At 45.9% G+C, this 24,202-nt stretch overlaps 1 protein-coding gene across 4 annotated transcripts in view; it reads left to right on the forward strand.

Annotated features, from left to right (window-relative positions):
- YES1 (YES proto-oncogene 1, Src family tyrosine kinase) overlaps positions 1–24,202 on the forward strand; it is a 201,345-nt gene that overhangs the window by 169,142 nt on the left and 8,001 nt on the right. For all 4 annotated transcript variants that reach the window (XM_029591089.1, XM_029591090.1, XM_029591092.1 and 1 more), the window contains one exon: positions 497–628. In XM_029591089.1, the coding sequence (XP_029446949.1) occupies positions 497–628 (132 nt within the window). The remainder of the gene's footprint in view (positions 1–496; positions 629–24,202) is intronic.

The raw sequence follows: 24,202 nt of genomic DNA on the forward strand, positions 1-24,202 counted from the left end.
TATGGCATTCTGCTTTTCAGAAGTCATCTCTACTGTGTGAAATACAGTTGTATTGGCAGGTCCTGTGTTTGTACGATCTTAGGTAATGTCAGTTAAATGTCAGAAGCTTAGGCATACATTAATTTGTCTATATAAGCAGCTTCTGAGCTTTAGTTGCCAAGTTTACAGAAAAAAATAATCTATACATCTGCATCTGTCTTTCTTTAAAAAAAAAAAAAAAGAAAGAAAGAAATACAAATGTTAACTTCCAGCCCATTTGTTAAAACCAACCAACAAACAAAAAAGACCTACTAACTTTCTGACATGCCTCTTCTGTCCGCTATGGCTATACAATCATGAATATGATGAGGTGCCGTCAGTTATTTCAGCTTTACTAATAGAGTGCTCTTTTATCTAATCAATCGAAAAATAATTCTAGGTAAAAAATGGTTGGCAATTAATTCAGTTGGATTGCTTGGTTATTTACAAGACAAATAAATGTTCTCATTATTTTCAGGAGCCAAGTTTCCAATCAAATGGACCGCTCCTGAGGCTGCATTATATGGTCGGTTTACAATCAAGTCAGATGTGTGGTCTTTTGGAATCTTGCTAACGGAGCTGGTGACAAAGGGTAGGGTGCCATATCCAGGTAAATACCAATCTAGGGAAGATAATCTCTATTTGTCATGAATTTGTATGCAACTCAGTTCTGCAGAACTGCGGGTTCATGTATATGACTGTCCCTGCCATTGACTCAGGTCCCAGGGCTTTTGTAGACCCCACCAATAAACCAGAGCTGGGAAAAGCACCTATCCTGGTGCTATTTTGTACGGCTTTACAAGAAAATGGCATTGGTCAGCCCTGAGACTCTGTATTATTTTATTTGATGTCAAACATTGGAACTGGTTCAGGGCCAGCCAGTGACATTTTTTAAGTGAGATCAGCAGAGCATGAACAGCTGGGAATAGTTTCTGTTCTTTTCTTTAGCTGCATACTCCCATGGGTAAACGAGGGTCGAGTAGGTCCCCAGCTCAGCTTATTTGTAGTAGGCAGGGGAGAGACCCAGGGAAGCCCCGCTGGGCTTGGTTTAGTCTAGTTGGGTAGATCATGGCTTACTGGTGGAGGGAAGGGGCCCAGGGAGGCCTCTGGAGTGTGATGGCAGTACTGCCAGTGGTGATATCCCCCAGAGCAGGAGCAGGGCTGGACCCAGGAACAGCCAGCTTGAACAGGAACAGGGACTGGTCAAGCAACCAGGATCTTTTGCCTATACCGGACACCTCCCTCTTGGATTGCGCTCTCAGGTCCTGGTAGCTGGCATGACTTAAACAGGAGGAACTCTCCTAGGGCAGATACAGGACAAAACACACAGGAACCAAAAGAGAGAAGGGGGCTAGAAATGGGGCTAAACTAAATACAAAATAAGAACAGAAATAGACAGGACACCAGAAGGCCCAAACTAAGGCCTAACAAATAGGATTAAAACCGTGCACAAACAAATAGAGACCAGACAGGAGGCCACAAAATCAAAGGCCATACACACAAGGCAATATCAAGGCAAGAAATAGAACTAGGATACAAGTAACAAGGACCGCAGCACAGAGTGCAAAAAAACTCCAATGAGTCACTGTACTCCCAGAAGGAGAGGTTTTTATGCGAGCTCAGTGCTAGGAAACATGGCTGCCAGCAGGGCTATAGCTTAGAGGACTGAGCAGCAGGGAATGTGGCCCACCGAGACCCCTGCTGGCAGGAAGCAAGCATTGCACATGGATCCTTACAGGGAGATGCACGAGATCCCAGGACCTGAGGCAGCAGCAGGGAGGGGGAACGATGCAGGGAGGTCCCATTTTGGTGCTTTTTTTGTGGTTGTTTTGGGTCTTTTTTTAATGTTTGCTTTTGGTTTTGCAAACCTGCTGAACCAAAACTTGAATTAAAAAGAGGTTTCCTAAATCAGTGGTTCCCAACCTGGGGTCCACGAGATCATCACAGGCGGTCCTCAAAAAGGGAGGCAATCAAAGCTCAACTACTGAGAAAAAGAGCAAACTCACCTCACTTCTGAGGAGCCCTGCTCTTAGACGCCCGCTAATCCCACAGCCTAATCCCATGCCAAGGAGAGGAAGATTACAGCCTCAAGAAACCCAAACTGATGCGGAGAATAGGTAGGGAAGAGTGCAGCTGATTGCCACTATGAGGAGTCTGAAGCTGCACAGAGAGGAGGAGGAGGAGGGGATGCGTACTGCCACCGGCCCTTCATCAGCTGCTGCCCCATAGGACCAGAGGCAGCAGCAAGCAGGGTGATAACCCTGAGGAGCATTTCTGGCCACTGCTACATGTGCTCTGGCTGTCCTGCTGGCTTGACAATAAGGGGAAAATGCTGCACTGAGGGACTAGTTTGGCAATGGTAGGGATCAGAGGTCAGGAAGGAAAAGAACATAGTGTGGTCAGCACTCAGAAAGATGTGGAGAAGGGGGGTCAAGGAGGAGAGGGCAAAAGGGAGAGCAAGGGAATGAAAGCATTTGGAAAGGGCCTTCAGAGGGCAGGAGGGTGTGCTATAAACTGCTTGACATCTTATAGGAGTGCTTTAAAGGTGCTGCTGCAACCTAAAGTTTTACTGAGATGTTTGTATTCATGAGTGCCTTGAAAATGCTGCTGCAACCTATTGCTGTGCTGAAATGTTTGTATTCTTATCTCAACCCGTGTTGATTTTGCTGAGATGTGCTGTATTCTTAGTCCTGTTCATTTATTTCAAGTTTAGTCCTATTGTATATTTTACCTAGATTAGTTCTGTCGTTGATGGATATCAAGTTTAGTCCTTACTGAAGACTCTTTCAGACTACAGCTATGTAGTCTCCTTCAGAATGTATATTACCTTTTGAATATGTTGCACCCCACTTTTTATTCAAAAAGATGAGTAATGAATCCAAATAAATAAAAGAACATTGGGGATGGAGCCAAGGGACATGCTGGGGTCCGCAAAATGTTTGGAAGTTGAGAAGGGGGTCTATGCTCTTTGCCCTCAACAAAAATATAAACCGAAACAAAACGTTTGTCTGCACATCCCTGGTCCTCAGCTGAGCCCACAGACCTGTCTCGGGACAGAGTTCTCCATTTGCACCACTCTGGAAGCCATCAGAGAGATGAACAACACCAGTTAGAGTGGATATGACCACTGTAGAGTTGCATTCATTTCTATGGTCACGTTTTTAACACTTTGTTTTTAATTAGATTTTAAATCTCTCTTGCTCTACACATGCCTCAGCTCTTATTTTAACTAAAATTTCACTCACTTTGCTTATTTTTAAAGCCTTCCTTTCTCTGCTGGGGCTAGCGTAGTTTTCTTCTCTTCATTTTAAGGACACTTGCCTTTAGAAGACAAATCTTAAGGATGCTATTAAGCATATGAACCTTGAAGTAGTCTTTTCTTATCTCCATCTGCCTTGCTTCTCACAATAGAAGTCCCTGTCTTTCAGGCCGTCTTCACCATAGAGCCCTCGGGTTTTGTGAGGAGGACAAAACTGACTTGGATAGGGAGTGACGCACTACAAGTGGTCCCAGCTCCTGCCAGAGATATGTGCTTTTATAACTGGGCAGACAGGATGGGCCAAAAATTCTGCTATGTTATAAACCACCTTGCTTTCACTTGAAAACACTGTCCTGGGAAGTTACTCACATTTCTCATTGTCTGTCCCCTAACAATAGAAAATGAATATTTAATAATATTTTCATGTATTTATGCATGCTCTGGTGTAAAGTAGTGATGAACATGAGATCTATTGAACAATGTCTTGCATCCAATATTTAGAACCATTACTACAGGATCTGAATATACCCAAATAGTTTTAGTGTGGCACCCTTCATATTACAAAAGCCATTAATCACATTGTGACTTTCATGCTTAAGACTAATGTATGGATGTATAAACTCATTACATACTAGGGTTGCAAAAATTCACAGAAAATACTGGGGCGGATTTTAAAAGCCCTGCTCGCGTAAATCCGCCCGGATTTACGCGAGCAGGGCCTTGCGCGTAGGTCCCGGGGTTTTGGGAACGGGGCGTGTCAGGGGCGGGCCCGGGGGCGTGGTTTCGGGCCGGGGAGTTCCGGGGGTGTGGCCGCGCCCTCCGGAACCGCCCCCGGGTCGGGTCTCGGCGCGCCAGCAGCCCGCTGGCACGCGTGGATTTACGTCTCCCTCCGGGAGGCGTAAATCCATGGATAAAGGTAGGGGGGGGGGGTTTAGATAGGGCCGGGGGGGTGGGTTAGGTAGGGGAAGGGAGGGGATGGTGAGGGGAGGGTGAAAGAGAGTTCCCTCCGAGGCCGCTTCGATTTCGGAGCGGCCTTGGAGGGAACGGAGGCAGGCTGCGCGGCTCGGCACGCGCCGGCTGCCCAAAATCGGCAGCCTTGCACGTGCCGATCCAGGATTTTAGAGGATACGCACGGCTATGCGCGTATCTTATAAAATCCAGCGTACTTTTGTTTGCGCCTGCTGCGCAAACAAAAGTACGTGATCGCGCTTTTTTTTAAAAATCTACCCCACTGTGTTTATATTTCAGTGTGATATTTGGGTTTACTTTCAATTGGCATTTAATTGAAAATAACAAGCACATGTACCTACCAGGTGCTGTTGCTGCTGAATTCAAACCAACTCTAACAGGAATTGATGTCTATACTGCAGAGTAAGAGGTGCACAATTCTTGGCGTGGTTTCTCTTTCCAAAAAATTGGTGCCAGTTTTAAACTTAGGGAAGAAACAGCGGAAGTTGTGGGAGGGGAGGAAATGCCAGATAGCCCAAGTATAAATTGCTCACGTCAGGGAGATGGGAAGAAGAACATAAGCGGACACTGCCCTACCTGCTTCACTTCTTCCTACATCAAGCAGATATGCCAAAAATATAAAAGGTGCATTTTAGGCACACATTCTACGTACTGAAAAACAGAGCTGATAAGAGTACATTAGTACTTGCACATAATATTCTCCTAGGACAAGCAGGATGGTAGTCCTCACATATGGGTGACAACATCAGATGGAGTCCAGCACGGAAACGTCTGTCAAAGTTTCTAGAACTTTGACTAGGCACACCGAGCATGCCCAGCATGCCATGATCCACACGTCCATGCGGGATCCCCCTTCAGTCTCTTCTTTTCTATGGAGCTGTTACCTTGCAAGTTTTTGGAGCTCTGCTCTTTAATGTCTTTGTCTCTGTAATTTCTGCGCCAGATCCCCCTTCTCCCATCAGTGCTTCAGGGCGGCGTGGTAAGTCTTTTGTACCTTCTTTAAGGTCGATTCCCAACTGTGCCGTTTCTCGGTATCCGCCAGTCATCGACCGCTTGCTGGCTCTTTTTCATGGCATGGGGTTTTCACCGATGCCCGCAGAACATGTCTATCGTAGATCCATATGAGGTCTGCATCTGGGGGTGTCGTCTATGCGACCAAATGACCCACAAGGGTCGTCGGGCTCGGCTTGCTAAAATGGAAAAACTCTTTGGGTCTAGAAAATCTGACACCTCAACTCCAGCGTCAGGCGCCTCTACTCCCAAAGACCATGGCAAACTGATGGAACTGTTTCCCTCAGTGTCCACTCCCCCTCCTGCGTGAGCACGGGACCGGAGATGGGCTTTCTTTAGCACTGTGGAAAGACCGGGCCGAACACCATGGTAAACCTCAGAAGCATCGGCACTGATCACCATCCTTGCATGGTGCCATGCTGCCCCCAAAGCGACCCCACGGAGAGGAGGCATCGACCTCCATCATACCCGAGAGTCCTGGGCGTTCCCCACTGACATCTGGTACAGAGTCTCCCCAGGGCTCCTCATCCTACTTCTCCAGTGGCCGAGACAGGTTTGGTTCCCAATCCTTCGGGGATCTCTGTCAGGGAACCGATCAGTCTTGGGACCTCCCCTGACCTGATCATGCAGGATCAAGGCAGGCTGCGCCATCCCAAGCTCCGGGCACTGTCTCTGATGGCCTGGATGATGAGAGGTTAGTCCTGCGGCTCCTTGACCTCTCTGAGGACATGTCTCGGGTCTTGGTAGCTTCTCGAAAGCATTCCACCAGAAAGTCATATGCTCTGAAGTGGAGGAGGCTTTCCATTTGGTGTGAGAGTCATGGCTTGGATCCATTCTCTTGTCATATTCACAAGTTGTTGGACTACTTGCTATCTCTTTCCAATGCTGGTCTAAAAACCAACTCTGTCAGAGTGCACCTCTGTGCTATCTGCACCTACCACCATGCTGTGGATGGTTCGCCTATTTCCATGCATCCTGTGGTAAGCTGGTTAATGCAGGGTTTGCTTCAGCTGAAAACCTCCCCTGCTGCCTCCTTTTGTATCCTGGGATCTCAATGTGGTTCTGGCTCGTCTCATGCGAGATCCCTTCAAGCCACTGAGTTCCTGCGAGTTGAAGTACCTGACGTGGAAGGTTATCTTCTTGATTGCAGTTATTTTGGCACACAGAGTCAGTGAACTTCAGGCGTTGGTAACATATCCACCTTACATAAAATATTTCCATGACAGAGTGGTGCTTCGCACCCATCCTAAGGAGGTGACTGATTTTCATAATCAGTCAATTGTCCTGCCTACCTTTTTTCCCAGGCTGCATTCTCACCATGGTGAGCAGGCTCTACACAGCCTGGACTGCAGAAGAGCCTTGGCTTTCTATTTGGAGCAAATAGCCGGCCACCGACAGTCCATGCAACACTGTTTCCTTCGATAAGAACAGATTGGGAGTTGCGGTCACCAAGTACATGTTATCCAATTGGCTGGCAGATTGCATTTCGTTCTGCTATACACAGGCGGGCCTTCAGCTTAGAGGCCACATCAAAGCTCATTCCGTCCATGTCATGGCAGCTTCAGTAGCCCATTTGCATGTGGTTCCCATGGCTGACATCTGCAAGGCTGCAACGTGGAGTTCCCTCCACATGTTTGCAGCTGTTTGGATAGAGATGGCCGTAAGGACAGCAACTTTGGTCAAGCTGTCCTGCAGAACCTTTTTCAGTGAGAAACAACCCAACTCTTCCTGCCTAGGGCCCTATTTTTCGGGGCAGGTTTCTCCCTAGGTTTTTTCCACACCACCGTGGTTGCGCTCGTTAGCGCCAGGATCAGTGTTTGTGGATCTATATAAGTTTAGGAGTAGCCTGCAGCTTAGTATTCACCTATGTGTGAGGACTACCATTCTACTTGTCCTAGGAGAAAGCAGAGTTGCTTACCTGTAACAGGTGTTCTCCAGGATGTTAGTCCTCAGGAAACCCGTCTGCCAGCCCGCGGAGTTGGGTTTCTACTATATTTATTTTATTTTTTCGTAATTCTATGTTACGAGACTGAAGGGGGACCCTGCGTGGACGCGTGGATAGTGGCATTCTGGGCATGCTCAGTATGCCTAATCAAAGTTCTAGAAACTTTGACAGACGTTTTCCATGCCGAGTTCCATCTGATGATGTCACCCATGTTGAGGACTATCATCCTGCTGTCCTAGGAGAACACCTCTTACAGGTAAGCAACTCTGCTTTAAAAAATACAAATAAATTGGAAAGAATTGCAAAGACTGTGAGGAGTGCTTGGTGTCATCAAGCAGGTGGAATCATTGCTAGGCCGATTGCAGCTGAGTTAAGATCTCTGTGAACAGTTCCTCCCCATCCTGCGAAGCAGACGGTGATGTCATCTAAGAGGGCCATGATTGCTCTGTTAAAACCCAGGCACTATGACATGCAGCTACCGGCACGTCCCATTGTACCAATGGGGAGTAAAAGGAAATCTCAGATTTACACCTCATCAGTTAAAGTGGAAATAAAAATAATGTAAAGTCTACAAAACAATACATAACATAGGAATAAAACAGATGGACTCAGGACCAATGGGTTACATGCTCCCCTACTAGCAGATGGAGATGGAGTCAGGTTTCAAAGCTGACATCACCTTAAATACACCCCTGCAGTGACCTCAGTCCTTCAGTATCTCTCCGTCTCCTAGCAGATGTAGACGTGCTTTCCCTGTTGGGATCTCTGTACCCTTTAGAAGAAGAAATTCTACTTTTAAATTGGAGAAAAATTGAGCCCCGCTCTCCTGCCGTAATACCTAATGGTCCCTCCTCCAGTTGAGAATTCCTGAGGTGACTTCCAAGATCCCTCCAAGCTGTGCCTTGGTCCGGTAGCCGGTTCCCGGCGTGGACTTTGCTGTTGAAGCAGCTGAAAGGCAGCGGGCACAGGAAGCTGAGTATGGTGGTGATGGCCAAAGCTCTCTCTCCCTGCAGCTGGAGACCATCTCTGTACTCAGTCGGTATGCGCTGAGCCCAGGTAAGTATAAAAAAAAAAAAAAAAAAAGAGAGAAAAGGGTACCTTCCGATTCAGAGACATTGGAGGGGTTTCGGTAAGATTTCCTCCAGTCTCCTTGCTCAGCTCGCTGTACCGACATCGTTCCCGATCCTGTTGAAGTAAGGGGAAGTAGGCCTCCGAGTGGGTTGAACGCCCCCCCGGTTTGCTAGGCCCCGCTTTAGGCTCAGTAGGCATACCACATGGTAGGCCATGGCGGCGCCATCTTGTGTGCGTTTTTGTGCGCCTTCTATTGCCCACCAAAGAGTGTCGGTACGCATGGTTCATGCTGGCTCTGCGCACACACTGTGTACGTAACATATCGTGCATCCATACGCTTACATCTCTCTTGGCGCAGAATTTAAGTAAAGCTGAGCACACGGGCTGTGGGCATGCCTCACCGTGGCCCGCGTAGGCACCCAAAATCTGTGCGCATAAAATTTTAAGCATGAGCTGTCTGAACATGCAGTTGCCATCTAATGGCTCCGGCAGCAAAAAAACATAAGCGCTATTCTCTTTGTGCTGCCTGTCATATTAGGGCTATACAGCCTGACCTTGATTCTTACTTATGTCAGCACTGTGAGGAGACCCAGGGAGAGTTGGCCTGCCTAGACTTTATTAAGCCCAGATCCTCCCACTCTGAAGATGGGTCAGCCACAACCTTAACTGGAAGTACCCTGGATCTGAGTAATCCTGGGGCTGGGTCTTCAATGGGAGAGGGAAATCCAGCAGCGCCTACCCCAGTATCTCCTGGGCTAGGCATGGACCTGGTGGCTTTCTCTTGGGTGGAATTTTTTCAAGGCCTTAAAGCCTTCATGCAGGCGCAGCTGCTTCACTTGCCCCTGGCCGGACAGAACCCCAGCCGGTAGGGCCTCCCTCTCCCAGCCCTATCAGCAGGCCTCGAGACATGCTTTATCTCACCAAGGGTATCCCTGGCAGGATCCCAGACAGCACGACGAAGAAGAGGATCCAGATTGCTTGGAAGATGGAGAAATTCCACCAGGCTTGGAGCCATATCCAGACCATGTTATGTTTTTTCCATAGAGATGAATTGCCAGCCCTGGTTTCCTAGACCCTGAAGACACTGGGAGTTCCTGGGGCTGACTCTATGACGGAACCAAAGAAGAATCCTATTCTGGTATCTCTACAGAAAGCCTCTTTCTATTTTCCAGTGCTAGAAGCCATCCAGGAGTTAATTGACCTGGAATGGGATGCCTCCAAAGTGAATTTTAAGGTGGTCGAGCATTAGAAGCTCTATACCCACTGGATCCAGCGGCGAGATAATGCCTGCATTTCCCTAAAGTGGATGCACTGGTCTGCATTGTTTTGAAGCAAACAACTATCCCAGTGGAGAGAGGAACGGCCTTAAAGGATGCACATGATAGGCGGATGGAGTCCATAAGCAAGCCTTTAACGCGACAGAAATGACTTTACAGATTACTTCCTGTTGTGCCCTGGTGGCTCACTCGTGCCTGCTCCTCTCGAGAGAGGTGGTTGACTCAAGGATGTATTCCAGAGAAGATATGGAGCCCGCCGCTGCCTTTTCAGCTGACGTGGGTCTGAGCTAGTCCGTATCTCAGCCAGAGGAGTGGCCTCAGTGATAGTGGCCAGAAGACAGCTATGGCTGCAAAATTGGTCAACAGATGCTCTTAAGGCAAATCTCAAAAAAGATGCCCTTTAAGGGATCACTCCTGTTCAGAAGTGAATTGGCAAAGCTGTCCAATAAGTGGGGTGAATCTCCAGTCCCCCAACTACCGGAAGATAAGAGAAAGCAGTTACAGTGCCCCTCGCCTATGAGGGGTTGATCCAGGGGCTCACAACACTTTTGGCCCTATAGAAACTCGACATTTCAGAAGTATCAGTCCTTTCGGAGTTGACAGCCCAAAAGAGGGGCAGGTTCAGGTTCGGCCCGAAATCCCCAAGGAAGTTTTGCCGACCTATCCATCTTTTTCATCGTACCCAAGAAGGAGGGTTCCTTTCACACCATCCTGGACCTCAAGAGTATCAACAGACACCTACTAGTAATTCATTTCCGCATGGAAACTCTGTGCTCCATGATAAATGGCCGTACAACCAAGAAAGTTCTTAACCTCCCTGCACCTTTCTTAGACCTACCTTCGTATTCCAATCCGGAAGAACATCTGCGTTTCCTACGCTTTGCGGTACTAGGCTACCATTATCAGTTCCAGGTACTGCCCTTTGGCCTGGCCACCGCCCCCAGAACATTTTACAAGATAATGGTGGTCGTAGCGGCAGCACTGAGAAAAGAGGGAATCCTTGTGCACCCGTACTTGGAGAACTGGTTGATTCAGGTGAAGTCATTGGAAGAGAGTCTTCAGGTGACCAGGGTGACGTCCCTGCTTCAGGAGCTTAGTTGCATCATAAACATGGACAAAAGCAGTTTCAAGCCCTCCCAGTCCTTGGAATATCTGGGAGCCCAGTTCAACACCAAGCAGGGTACTTGCCAGGTTCTTGTGGCCTGGTTTGGCCTCTCTTAGAAATAGGATGCTGGGCTTCATAGACCCTTGGTCTGACCCAGCATGGCAATTTCTTATGGTCTTATGTCTTCCACCCTCGCGGATAAGGAAGTTGACATCCCAAGTGCATCAGTTGATGAACGCGATACGCCCCAAGGTGTGCAGCTATCTTCAGGTCCTCTGTTTGATGGCATCAACCCTGGAGGTAGTACCATGGGTGAAGGCACACATGCGACCACTTCAAGGCTCCCTGCTATCACGTTGGAACCCACTGTCTCAAGACTATTCAATTCGCCTCCACCTACCGATGGAAGTATGTTCTCAACTCCAGTAGTGGCTGCAGGAAGCTCGCCTGGGCAAGGGTGTAAGCCTGTCCCTGCCAACTTGGCTGGTCCTCAGGACAGACGCGAGCCTCCGGGGTTGGGGAGCTCACTATCAGGAACAGACGGCCCAGGGGCATGGGACCAAGGAAGAGCTGCTCTGGACAATAAACCGCCTGGAAACCCGGGCAGTCAGATTGGCGTGTCTACAGTTCAGCCACATACTCCAGGGTCAGGCAGTCTGCGTTATGTTGGACAACGCAACAACAGTAGCCTACATCAACCACCAGGGAGGAACCAAGAGCCAGCAAGTGTCAATGGAGATAGATCTCCTTATGGAATGGGCAGAATTACATCTACAGATGATCTGTGCCTCCCACATTGTAAGAAAAGACAACGTCAGAGCAGACTTTCTAAGCAGGGAATGTCTGGAATCAGGAGAATGGGCATTGTTGGCCAAAGCCTTTCAGCTGGTGGTAAATCACTGGGGCTTCCAGTCAATCGACCTGCTGGCCGCATCTCACAATGTAAAGGTTCCCCGATTTTTCAGTCTTAAAAAAGATCAGTGGTTCCTGGGGATCGACGCCCTAGTTCAGACCTGACCAGAAGAGGACTTACTATACACCTTCCCTCTGTGGCCCCTGCTGGGCAGGGTCATTCACAAGATCGAGTAACACAAGGGATTAAGAACATGCCTTACTGGGTCAGACCAAGGGTCCATCAAGCCCAGCATCCTGTTTCCAACAATGGCCAATCCAGGCCATAAGAACCTGGCAAGTACCCAAAAACTAAGTCTATTCCATGTTACTGTTGCTAGTAATAGCAGTGGCTGTCAACTTAATAGCAGATTACAGACTTCTCTTCCAAGAACTTATCAAATCCCCTTTTAAACACAGCTATACTAACTGCACTAACCACATCCTCTGGCAACAAATTCCAGAGTTTAATTGTGCGTTGAGTAAAAAACAACTTTCTCAGATTAGTTTTAAATGTGCCACATGCTAACTTCATGGAGTGCCCCCTAGTAGCTCCAGATTGGCCCAGGTGTCTGTGGTATGCAGACATGGAGACTCCTGGTGGGGACCCCCCTGTGCCTCCCATCGCACAGGGACCTGCTCCAGCAAGGTCCAGTCCTTCACAAGGATACGATTCTATTGTGTCTTACGGTTTGGCCCGTAAAAGGGCTTGCCTGATGAAGCGTAGATATTCGGTGGCAGTAATTGCCATCCTCCTCCACGCATGAAAGTTCTCTAGGTCCTTAGCATATGTGCGGGTCTGGAGAGTATTTGAAGCCTGGTGTGAGGAACTCGTTGTTGCCCCTCGGACAGTCAAAATCCCACTGGTTCTGGAATTTTTACAGGATGGCTTGAATAAAGGGTTGTCCCTTAACTCCTTGAAGGTCTAGGTAGCGGCTCTATCCTGTTTCAGGGGCGAGGTGAACGGAACCTGCCTGTCTGCACATCTGGACATGGCCTGTTTTCTGAAAGGGGTAAAATACCTCCGGCCACCCGTACGGTGGCCGGTTCCCTTGTTGAATCTTAATCTTTTGGCAGGGTCCTCCTTTCAGCTGCTGCGCAGTCTATAAATTTATTAATTATTATTAGCTTATTAACCGTTATTAGCTTATTAACTCTGAAAACTGTGTTCCTGGTGGCGATATGCTCAGCTCATTGCATCTCCGAACTACAGGCATTAACATGTTAGGAACCATTCCTCTGGATCTCTCCAGAAGCATTACAACTTCATACCGTTCCATCCTTCTTGCCCAAGATAGTCTCGGAATTTCATTTGAATCAGTCTATTTTGTTGCCATCCGTAGATAGGCACAAAGACACGGAAGAATACTGCCTCCTTTGCCATTTAAACATCAGCAGGCTTTCGGTGCGGTATCTGGAAGTTTCAGAACTGGTGCACAAGACGGACCACTTGTTTGTTTTCATGGTGGAAGAAGACAGGGTGAACCAGCTTTGCGGGCTACCATAGTTCACTGGATCCAAGGAGGTGGTCACAGGAGCTTGTGTAGAGGCAGGAAAGCCATTATCCTTTCAGGTTAAAGCTCATTCCACTAGGGCACAGGCAGTATCCTGGGAGGAAGCTAAACTGCTGTCTCCCATCGACATCTGCTGAGTGGCAATGTGATCCTCCTTAGAAAGCTTGTCCAGGTTCTATCGCCTGGACGTTCAGGCCCGAGAGGACGCAGCCTTTGCAAGGGCAATGTTAACTAGACCGTGGGCACCCTACCGCCCCAATCAGGAGTAGCTTTTATACATCCCATTGGTCCTGAGTCCATCTGACTACACGCTAGAAAATGGAGAAATTACTTACCTGATAATTTTGTTTTCCTTAGTATAGATAGGTGGACTCGGCATCCCGCCCACATCTGCCCAAAAATGGTGTCAAGAAAGCGTCCATGAAATGAATATCGAGTCCGAGGTTATGGGTAAGCCATCACCCAATCCCTAGATCAGGGCATCTATAATCTTGCTGAGAATAGTTTGGTTGAATACAGTTACAATTATCAATTTTTAATCAAGTTTTTTCAATAGTATGTCCACAATTGCTTTTGAAGAGAATACAGAAGGGCTGAGGTCACTGCATGGGGTATATCTAAGGTGATGTCAGCTTTGAAACCTGACTCTGTCTCCATCTGCTAGCAGGGAGCATATAACCTATTTGTCCTGACTCTATCTGTCTTTACTAAGGAAAACAAAATTATCAGGTAAGTAATTTTTCTATTTGCTTAGGTGTTCACTGAAGAGGATGTTGTAGAGATACCCATTCCGGAGAAGGCTTTCATGGGTGATGATTCAGATCAACTGAACCAAATCACAGTGAACCAGGAAGATATGGTAGGCCTGATTGACAAACTGAAGAGTAGTAAATCACCTGGACCAGATGGTATATACCCCAGGGTTCTAAAATAACTAAAAAATGAAATTTCAGAGCTATTTCAGTTCATTTGTAAACTATCATTAAAATCATCTGATGTACCTGAAGATTGGAAGATGGCCAATGTAACTCCTATATTTAAAAAGGGATGCGGGGTAATCCAGGAAACTATAGACCAGTGAGCCTGACTTGAGTGCTGGGAAAAATCGTGGAAACTCTTATAAAGAATAAAATCACAAAACATTTAGATAGACATGGTTTGATGGGACACAGTCAACATGGATTTACCCAAGGGAAGTCTTGCTTCACAAATCTCCTTCATTTTTTTGAAGGGGTGAATAAACATGTGGACAAAGGTGAACTCGTAGGTGTGTTTGGATTTTCAGAAGGTGTTCAACAAAGTCCCGCATGAGAGCCTTCTAAGAAAACTAAAAAGTCATGGGACAGGAGGTGATGTCCTTTTGTGGGTTGCAAGCTGGTTAAAAGACAGGAAACAGAGAGTAGGATTAAATGGTCAGTTTTCACAATGGAAAATGATAAACAGCGAAGTGCCTCAGGGATCTATAATTGGACCAGTGCTTTTTAATATATTTATAAATGATCTGGAAAGGGGTTTGACGAGTGAGGAGATCAAATTTGCGGATGACACAAAAGTATGTAGAGTAGATAAATCTAAAGCAGATTGTGATGAATTGCAGGAGGACCTTACAAGACTGGAAGATTGGGCTTCCAAATGGCAGATGAAATTTATTGTGGACGAGTGCAAGGTGATGCATATAGGGAAAAATATCCCTTGCTGTAATTACACAATGTTAGGTTCTATCTTAGAAGTTACCACCCAGGAAAGAGATCTAGCGTCACAGTGGATAATACATTGAAATTGTCGGTTCAGTGTGCTGCAGCAGTCAAAAAAGCAAACAGAATGTTGGGAATTATTAGAAAGGGAATGGTGAATAAAACAAAAAATGTCAATGCCTCTGTATCACTCCATGGTGAGACCGCACCTTGAATACTGTGTGTAATTCTGGTCGCCGCATCTCAAAAAAGATATAGTTGCGATGGAGAAGGTACAGAGAAGGGCGACAAAAATGATAAAGGGAATGGAACAGCTCCCCTATGAGGAAAGGCTGAAGAGGTTAGAACTGATCAGCTTGGAGAAGACGGCTGAGGGGGGATATGATAGAGGTGTTTAAAATCATAAGAGGTCTAGAATTGGTAAAAGTGAATCGGTTATGTACTCTTTCGGATAATAGGAGATCTAGGGGGCACTCTATGAAGTTAGAATGTAGCACATTTAAAACTAATCAGAGAAAGTTCTTCACTCAACGCACAGTTAAACTCTGGAATTTGTTGCCAGGGGATGTGGTTAGTGCAGCTAGTGTAGCTGGGTTTAAAAAAGGATTGGATAAGTTCTTGGAGGAGAAGTCCATGATCTGCTATGAATTAAGTTGACTTAGAAAATAGCCACCTCTATTACTAGCATCAGTAGCATGGGATAGACTTAGTTTTTGGGTACTTGCCAGGTTCTTATGGCCTGGATTGGCCACTGTTGGAAATAGGATGCTAGGCTTGATGGACCTTTGGTCTGACCCAGTATGGCATGTTCTTATGCTACATGTGGCAGGAAGCAGGCAGCTTCTTGTGAACCAAGGGATTCCCTTCCCTCTCTATCTCCGGCAGTAAAAGTCGGGGTTGATGATCAGAGGGATGAAGGAATATTGGAGGAGGCCTTGCCAGATTGTGTGGGCAATGATGTGAAGGATGTTTCTATGGATTTTGTTTTACTCCTGCACAAGGCCTGTCTGACCAGGAAAGGCGCAGGGTTTAAATGGCCCCTGAATTAGAATTTGCAGTGGAACCCAAAGAGGTTTAAAGGGTCCCTGGCCAGGGCTTCAAGGGACCTGCTCTGCTGGTTGGGTCTTAGCCATCCTACTGGGAATGTTGAATCAGAGGAGTCTGATGACTTGCAGGATGATCCAAGTGGTGATCTGGCAGGTTGTGATCTTGCAGATGTTGAGATGATCAGACTAATGACATGGCAGGGAAGAACCAGGATAGAACCGAAGATTTTTCTGACCTAAAGGAAATTCTGCCAGGAATCCTTCCTGTTGTCTCTCTTGGAAGATGGCTGCCTGATTCTCTTTGGACTTTTCTAGTTTTATGGACTTTTGCAGTTTCTCTTCCAGGGATTTATTTTGTTAGTTTGGACTCATTGGTCAACAACGGACCTTCTTTTTTCATTTTATTCATTGTGGGCATAGTTTCCATATACATTTTCCATATTTTTCTTTTTAGCAGGATCATGCTATGCCACCAGCCTGACCTGAGGTGCTTTTTTTTTTTCCTCATGCCGCCATTTTCTGGCTTCAATTGTTGTTCTTGTCACTTACTTGCATTTTTATTCCTGTTTTCTTTTTTTACTTTCCAGGGATGTGTATCCTAAGCGATTTTTTAGCGGGCCTTTCAGCAATGTTGTTTTTGTATTATTGATTGTGCTTAGCTTTTACTGTTAGAATATTATCATGGCTTTGACAATTTCTACATTCCAAATGGTTTCATTGAATGTTAATGGGCTTTCCTACCCCATCAAGTGAAAGAAGATCCTAATGTATCTGCAGTCTTTACATGCTGATATAGCCCTGCTTCAGGATACTCATCTTTTTCTCTCTCTCAATTTCTCAAATTGAAGTAGGCCTGGGTGGGCAAGGTGGTTTTCAGTCCTGCTCAACATAAAAAGAGAGAGGTGTCCATTTTGATTCACAAGAAACTAGGGATGCAGGTCTCTCATCACATATCTGACTCCGATGGGTCTCTGTTAAGGCTTCTATTCAAAATGAATCTTTTATCCTTTTTAATCTCTATTCTCCTAACTCTGATGATCCCGGGTTTTGTTTTGTTTTGTTTTCACACTGTTTTTGCTCAGTTTTTAGGGATGGGTTCTGCGATTCTGGTATTATGTGGGGATTTCAACCAACCTTTAGATCCTTTTTTACACAGTCTACAACTAAAATATCCCTCACCAAGTCATAAGGTTTTACATGATTTTACTGCTTCTGGTTTGGCCAATCCCTGGTGTTTATTGCATCCTACTGACAAAGACTACACCTTCTTTTTCCTTCTCACTCTACATATTCTCGTATCAATTATTTTCTGGTTTCTGGGTCTGATACCTCACATTCATTCTGCTACTATTTATCCTATTTTGGTGTCTGATCTTTGTTCTCTCCTCTTATTGAAGATCACCAATGGAGGTTTAATCTGACTGCACTAGCAGATTCTTCTTTTCCAGCTTTTCATAAAGAGAAGAGTACTGATTATTTTTTGCATAGTAATCACCCCTGATGTCTGTTTTTCAACCATCTGGGCAGCCTTCAAAGCTACCATCCGTGGTGAAATTTATTAGTTACAGTATTCATCATAGGAAGGAACAGAAAGCCGTTCTAGAGTCTCTCTTCATGCTGAGGTGGCTGCTTTAGAAAAGTCCCACATTTCATCACTGTCTCCTGCTACTTTAATGCAGTTATTAAGAGCTCACTATGCTTACACTTAGCTCCTTTTTACTCAGCATGCTCACTATTACGCTGAAAACAATAAATGTGGCCATCTGTTTGCTGCATATCTTAAGCACCTTAAAGCTAAGAAACGTATCTCCATGATTTGTCTCCATCAAATGATGTACTTCTTTTGGATAATGATATATTATGTGTTTCCGAGATTTCTATTCTAACTTGTACCAGTCAGAATCCACTGCTTCCACAGTGAATATTAATCAGTTTCTTTTGCAGGTTTCTCACCCTTCTCTCACTGAAAAGCAACGAACATCCATGGACGGGACCTATCACTCAGAAGGAAATCAAGTGGCTTTATCTCATCTTTTCTGTGGAAAAGCCCCAGGACCTCATGGTTTTACTGTGGACTTTTATCAGGCTTTTTAGGATTTACTTCTTCCTCATTTACATACCTTTTTCTCTGACATGGTATCTCATCCTCTATCCTCTTCCTTTTTCTCTGAAGCCTGTGTTGTGGTTCTTCCAAAGCCAGGGCGGGATACTCAGCTGATCTCTAATTATATATAGATATCTCTCTCTTAAATATGGATTATAAAATTTTTGCAAGCTTCTGGCCGTCAGGTTGACGGATGTTATGTGCTCTCTCATTCGCTCTGATCAATCTGGATTTATTAAAAATCGGTTAATTACAAATAATGCTCGCCTCTTCCTTCATATGCAGGAACAGGCCACCTTTTTCTCTTCCTCGGTTGTGGCCCTATCTTTAGATGCTGAAAAATCTTTTGCCCATGTGGAGTGGAGGTATTTATTTGACACTCTAAGCTGGTTTGGCTTTGGTCCTACTTTATTATGGATGCAGTTACTTTATCATTCCCCGATTGCTTTTTTGTTTCTTAATAATCGGCTCACTTCCCGCTTTCTTTTGCATAGAGGTACTCAACAGGGATGTCCTCTCTCTCCCCCTTCTATCTATTTATTTATTTTTTATTTATGCATCTTTAAAGGTTTACAAAGCAAATAAACTTTGTATAGAAACAATGGAGAAAGGAAGCGAAAATAAACAAATAGTAAGAAACATAATTACAGAAACAAGAAATACAATAATCTCCAAAATGGGAGCATTAATCCTGAGAGAGGAGGATTTAGAAACATTATAAGGAGAAGAATTTCAGTACAATAATTCACATAGGTAAAGGTGACAAATAAAAACCCCAAAATATCTTAACCTAAAAAGATTCTTGGGTATCCAGACGGGCATGCTTATTGGCCTCCAGGAAATCCCATAGCTGGTCTGGACTAAAGAAAATAAAAGTATTAGCATTTATCTTAAGAACACATTTACAAGGATACCGAAGAAGAAAATTTGCACCAATAGCCAAAGCATCTTGTCGCGTATTTAAAAAAACGTTACGCCGCTCTTGAGTAAACTTAGCTACGTCAGGAAAAATCCGTACTAGGCCTCCATGAAAAGAAACATTAAAATGCTAAAAATGTTTATGACTAAGCTCAGATCCTGTGGAGAGTGGAAAGAGATCAGGAGTGTGGCTCTGTCAGTCACCTCTTCTGATGAATTCTCTAAGAAAGCAGTAAGGTTGGATAGATCTGCTACATTGGGAAAAGTAAAAGATTGACCCACCTTTTGCTTATATGGAAGAAACATATATTTAGTTAAAGCTGGAACTTTCTCAAGTGGAATTTGTAGCATGTCTGGAAAATATTTCTCAATGTAACAATCAAAGTTCACCTGAAACTTTGGGGAAATTAATAAGCCTCAAATTTAAATGCCGAGAATAATTTTCCAATGATTCCATCCTCCTAAGAGTGGCATAACACTAGTGTATCAGAGGCATTCACAGATTGCAAATTCTTAATATCATTTCCCATCGATTGAATAGACATAGAATGATCCTGCAAAATCTGTTGATGATCTCGAGCTACAGATTAGAGATGTGCTTCGGGTAAAAATTTCGTATCTGTCTTCATTTCGGGGGCCCCCCCCCCCCCCCCCCACAGGAATTTCGTGTTTCCCGCGGTTCGGGGGTTTTTTTTCGGGGGCCCCGATTTTTGGGTTAGTGCGCACTAAAACGATTGCATGGCCCTACTACAGATTCCAATTTCAATGAAACATTATCCAGATACTGGGATTGGTCCTGGAAGACCTGTGAGAGAGGCCTGCTATCAAATCCCAAATTGAGTCTAAAGTTACTACCGCTGGTTTGTGTTACAGTTATTAGTGAATCCCAAATGTTCAAGGATCTTACCTTGCGGAAGGGTAGACCCAAGAAGCTCTCAGTCAGTGGAGATGAATACTAAGCACAGACCGTACAAGGCGGATCAGGGGCACTCCCAGTCAGCCGGTAACAGATCCAGGAACAGTCCAAGTCAGTAGTCCGGCAGCAGGCAACGGGTCCAAGGGGCAATCAGAGTCAGCAGGCAGGCAGCAAGCAACAGGTCCAGAGGGCAATCCGAATCAGCAGGCAGGCAAAGGAACACACAGAGCACCAGCACAAGCAAGCCTGTAGCCGAGGTAATGCTGTGCTGGGCTCAGCTTGTTAAATACCTGAAGTTCCCGCGTAAACTCGGGGACTTTCGGTTTGATGTCCGACGCGCTGCGGGGGGCGGAGCTTGCGACTGCGTCACATCGGCCCGCGCTGTAGCCCGGGAGCGTCGCTGAAGGAGGCTGGAAGCCGGCGCCCCTGCTGCCCCAACTCGACGCGAGGTAACAGTTTGGAAATAGCTGTGGAGGGTCTGAGTGCTAATTGGTCACCAGATGATACAAATCCAGGAAATGCTGCCCCTTTGCCAGGGGGAGCTAATGGTTGTGCTTCACCAACTGCACCTTCACCCGCGGGAACTACTTCTCACAGTGAGATTCCATAAAGCCTTCCAACCTGTAATGAGCCTTTGTCTCCCTCATACTGGGAATAGTCGGGATTAGCCTTCAATTTTCCCCAGGGCATCGGTCCCATGCAGGGAAGCAGTCAACAGCGGCTTCTTAGGATCCAGCGGCGTAAGAGAAATTTCCCCAAGTGAAAGCAGCACTCCTCCTTGCTCCGTTCCGCCAGTGGAACTTACCCGCATAGTTTCTGGGGTGAAGGCGATGAAGTCCTTGATGACACGTTGGTCCAAGGGGAATGAGGATTCAGAGGGAAAAATCCTCACTTTACCCTTCCTCATGTGTGGGGCATAATGAGTTGTAAAATCCAACAAAGAAACTAGGTAAACGGGAACCAAAATGAACCGTGTCTGCCTCAAGCTGCCATCTTGGATCCTCCCCTCCCCCTTCTTATTTATCCTGGCTTTTAGATCCCTTATTGTTAGCTATCAGACAGAATTCCAACATTGAAGGTATTCCCATTGGCTCTGAAATGCATAAATTGTCTGCATATGCCAATGATGTGTTGTTATTCATTGTGGATGTGTGAATCCTTCTACCTCTCTTCCCCATTTGTTTGCTCTTATCTCATCTTATTCTTTACGTTCTGGTTATAGGGTTAACTGGCATAAAACTGAGATGCTTGCTTTAAATTCCCTTGAAGCTTTGGTAGATTATGAATTGGGTATTTTGACATAAGTGTCTCAAGTTCTCAAATATCTGAGTATTCATTTTTATGACACAATTTTCCATACAGTGTCTCACTGTGAGTCCTCTCTGTTGCAAATGTTACAAGACACTGTTTTACAATGGTCTCCTCTTCATTTAACTTGGTGGGATAGACTGGATACTATTAAGATGGTACTCGCCCCATGACTGAATTTTGCACTTTCTGTGTTACCCATTTTCTTTTCCAGAGATTTTTATAGGTTGACCATTTACTTTCTTGGTTTTTATGGTGCAATCAAGTCCTTCGTATTGCTCAATCTAAGTTGAAGGCTGATAAGGACAGGTTTTTTTATACCACCAAGCATTTATTTTGCAACAAGGTTATTATTGGTTTTCTCATTTACTTACCCTCTCTGACAGTCCTCTTTGGCTGTCAATCAAAAGGGCGCTCTTATTCCCCCTTCCCTTTAGAAGGATTTCCTGGGATTTCTTCCCCTCATTCTCATATCTCTCATTCGATTTTGTGCCCCCTGCACCGGGCATTTATGGAGTTTGAGCACATTAATCCCTCTACTGCGCCTCTTTGGAAATTCTCTCGCTTTGCTCCTTTATGGCATCACTCTTCTATCTTCGTTGGTGGTCACGTCCTCAAGTGGCACATTTGGCAGCACAATGGCATTTGGTTTCTTTCTTCTTTATATTGTAATGGCACCTTTCTTTCTTTATCCCAGGACAAGCAGGATGCTAGTCCTCACATATGGGTGACGTCACTGACTGAGCCCTATCACAGAAAACTTTGTCAAAGTTTCTAGAAACTTTTGACTGGCATCCTGAGCCCACTGAGCATGCCCAGCATGCCATGATCCCTCGAGCCACAGGGGTCTCCCTTCAGTCTTCTTTTTTCCACGCTGCTGTTAGCCTCGCGGATAAGGAGCCCTGTGTGGTGAATATTCACTACAAACATAGTTTCAAAAATTTCGGAAAAAATTATCCCGCAGTAGGGGTCTCCCTCTTTTTCACCGTCAGTGAGTGATTTTATTTTTTCCGATCGGTTCCGTTATCATTAAACCAAGTCAGGTCATCGATGGCTGTCCGGCTTTCACCATGACTACTGGGTTTAAAAAGTGCCCAAATTGCTCCCACACTATGTCCATAATGGACCCACATATCGAGTGTGTACTCTGTCTCGGCGAGAGACATGATGTGTCGACGTGCCCGAGATGCGCCGAAATGACGCCGAAAGGCAGGCAAGCACGCATGGAAAAGATGGAACATCTTTTTCATCTTCAACTGATGCCGTCGACTTCAACACAATCGTCTCCGGCTGGAGCGATTAGAAAAGTCGTTCTGAAAACTAGACGTCACCCGGATGAAGCAGGTGATCGGCCTTCACCAACCCCTTCCCAGTCATCGATAAAGTCTACATCCATAATCGAAAAGGGCATCGAACATTGACAGAAGCACCAAAATAGACATCGGAGGCCTCAGGGTCCGGACTTGGACCCGATAACCGGAATTCCTTCAATAATCATCGAACCAACTCTTAAGAAACCTCAGAGAGAGGAGTCTCTACTGCCCTCGAGGCCAACTCCTAGGCGATCCCTACCGATATCTGTGCCAGGAACCGTACCTCCACAGGGACCTGTGGAGATACCGATTTTGCCTTCACTGCCTCCCCCCATAGCTGCTCTGACTTCACCAGCTATGAGGGCGGAACTGGACAGTTATATCCGCCAGGTAGTTCGAGACGCACTCCGAGGCATGCCTTCGATGCCAGCACCGACAACTGTTCCACCCTCGATGCCAGTTCCATCGCTGACATCGGTCCCAACCCCGTCACCGGTGTCTATTCCGATACAGTCATAGAGTCCATCACCGGCCCCGGTTCAACCACCGAGACAGTCACCCTCGCCGGTGCCGGATATGTCCTTCTTAGCACCAATACTAGCGAAGTTGGACACTCTCATCTGTGCCATTCCAGTGCAACCAACCGATGCTCTGATGCCAAGACCGAAGGAAGAAGAGATAAAGGATTTACCAATGCCTGAGCCTATACCAGGTCTATCAGGAATCTCTCGTCCAAGACCATCTTTTTCTCCACTGTTTCCATCGAGACAACCGGTGAAACCCTCGATGCCTTCGATGCCATCCTTTCCTCTTCCATCGACTCCTCCTCGTCCAAGTTCCTCGGACACTTGGGATGATCCAGATACTGACTTTTCCTCGGAGGAAGTCCTCTCAGATCCTTCTCCTCCAGAGGAAAGAAGGAAGTCCCCTCCAGAGGACCTATCTTTCTCTACTTTCATTAAGGAGAGATGGCTGACACTATCCCTTTTCAGCTATTGTCCGAAGAAGATACTAGACAGAGTGGATTCACCTAAAGAAGTCCTGGCAATACCAGTTCACGAAGTTCTTGTGGACTTACACACAGGTTATGGGAACATCCCTGTACCATACCACCTGTCAATAAAAGGACTGATGCCACCTATCTGGTACAGCACATCCCTGGCTTTCAGAAAACACAACTACCTCACCAATCGGTGGTAGCAGTCAGCTCAAAAGAGGTCTAAAAGGATTAAACCTCATTCATCAAATCCTCCTGGAAAATGTTCCAAGGTTCCATGTTAATGTCCAGAATTGTGTCCTACCAACTCTATATGATGCAATATCAGCGTAATCTGTGGAAACAACTTCAGGAGTTATCGGAATCTCTTCCCCAACAATTCCAAGATTCCTTTAACATCATCATTTATAAGGGCCTGGAAGCTGGGAAACATGAAGTTAGAGCAGCATATGACAGCTTCGAGACTTCATCTAGGATGTCTGCCACAGGTATTAGTGCTCGCAGATAGGCCTGGGTCAAGGCCCCCGACCTGAGACCAGAGGTGCAAGAGAAGCTTGCTGATCTACCTTGAACAGGAGATAATCTCTTTGGAGATAAGGTACGTGAAGCAGTCTCTCAACTGAAGGAACACTCGGAAACATTACATCAACTTTCCTCTGTTCCACCAGAATCCCAACCATCCACATGTAGACTTCCAAGGAAGGACTCAAAAAGGCCATATTATAGACCATGGAGATACTATCCTCCTGCCCATGGTAGGTCATCAAGGCCAGCACAAAGATCACAGACCAGACAACCAAGAGCACCTAGAGCTCAATCCCCGCCGCAAACAGGCCCGGCTTCGGG

This window comes from Rhinatrema bivittatum, chromosome 2, assembly GCF_901001135.1.
Source record: "Rhinatrema bivittatum chromosome 2, aRhiBiv1.1, whole genome shotgun sequence".
Lineage (NCBI taxonomy): Eukaryota > Metazoa > Chordata > Amphibia > Gymnophiona > Rhinatrematidae > Rhinatrema > Rhinatrema bivittatum.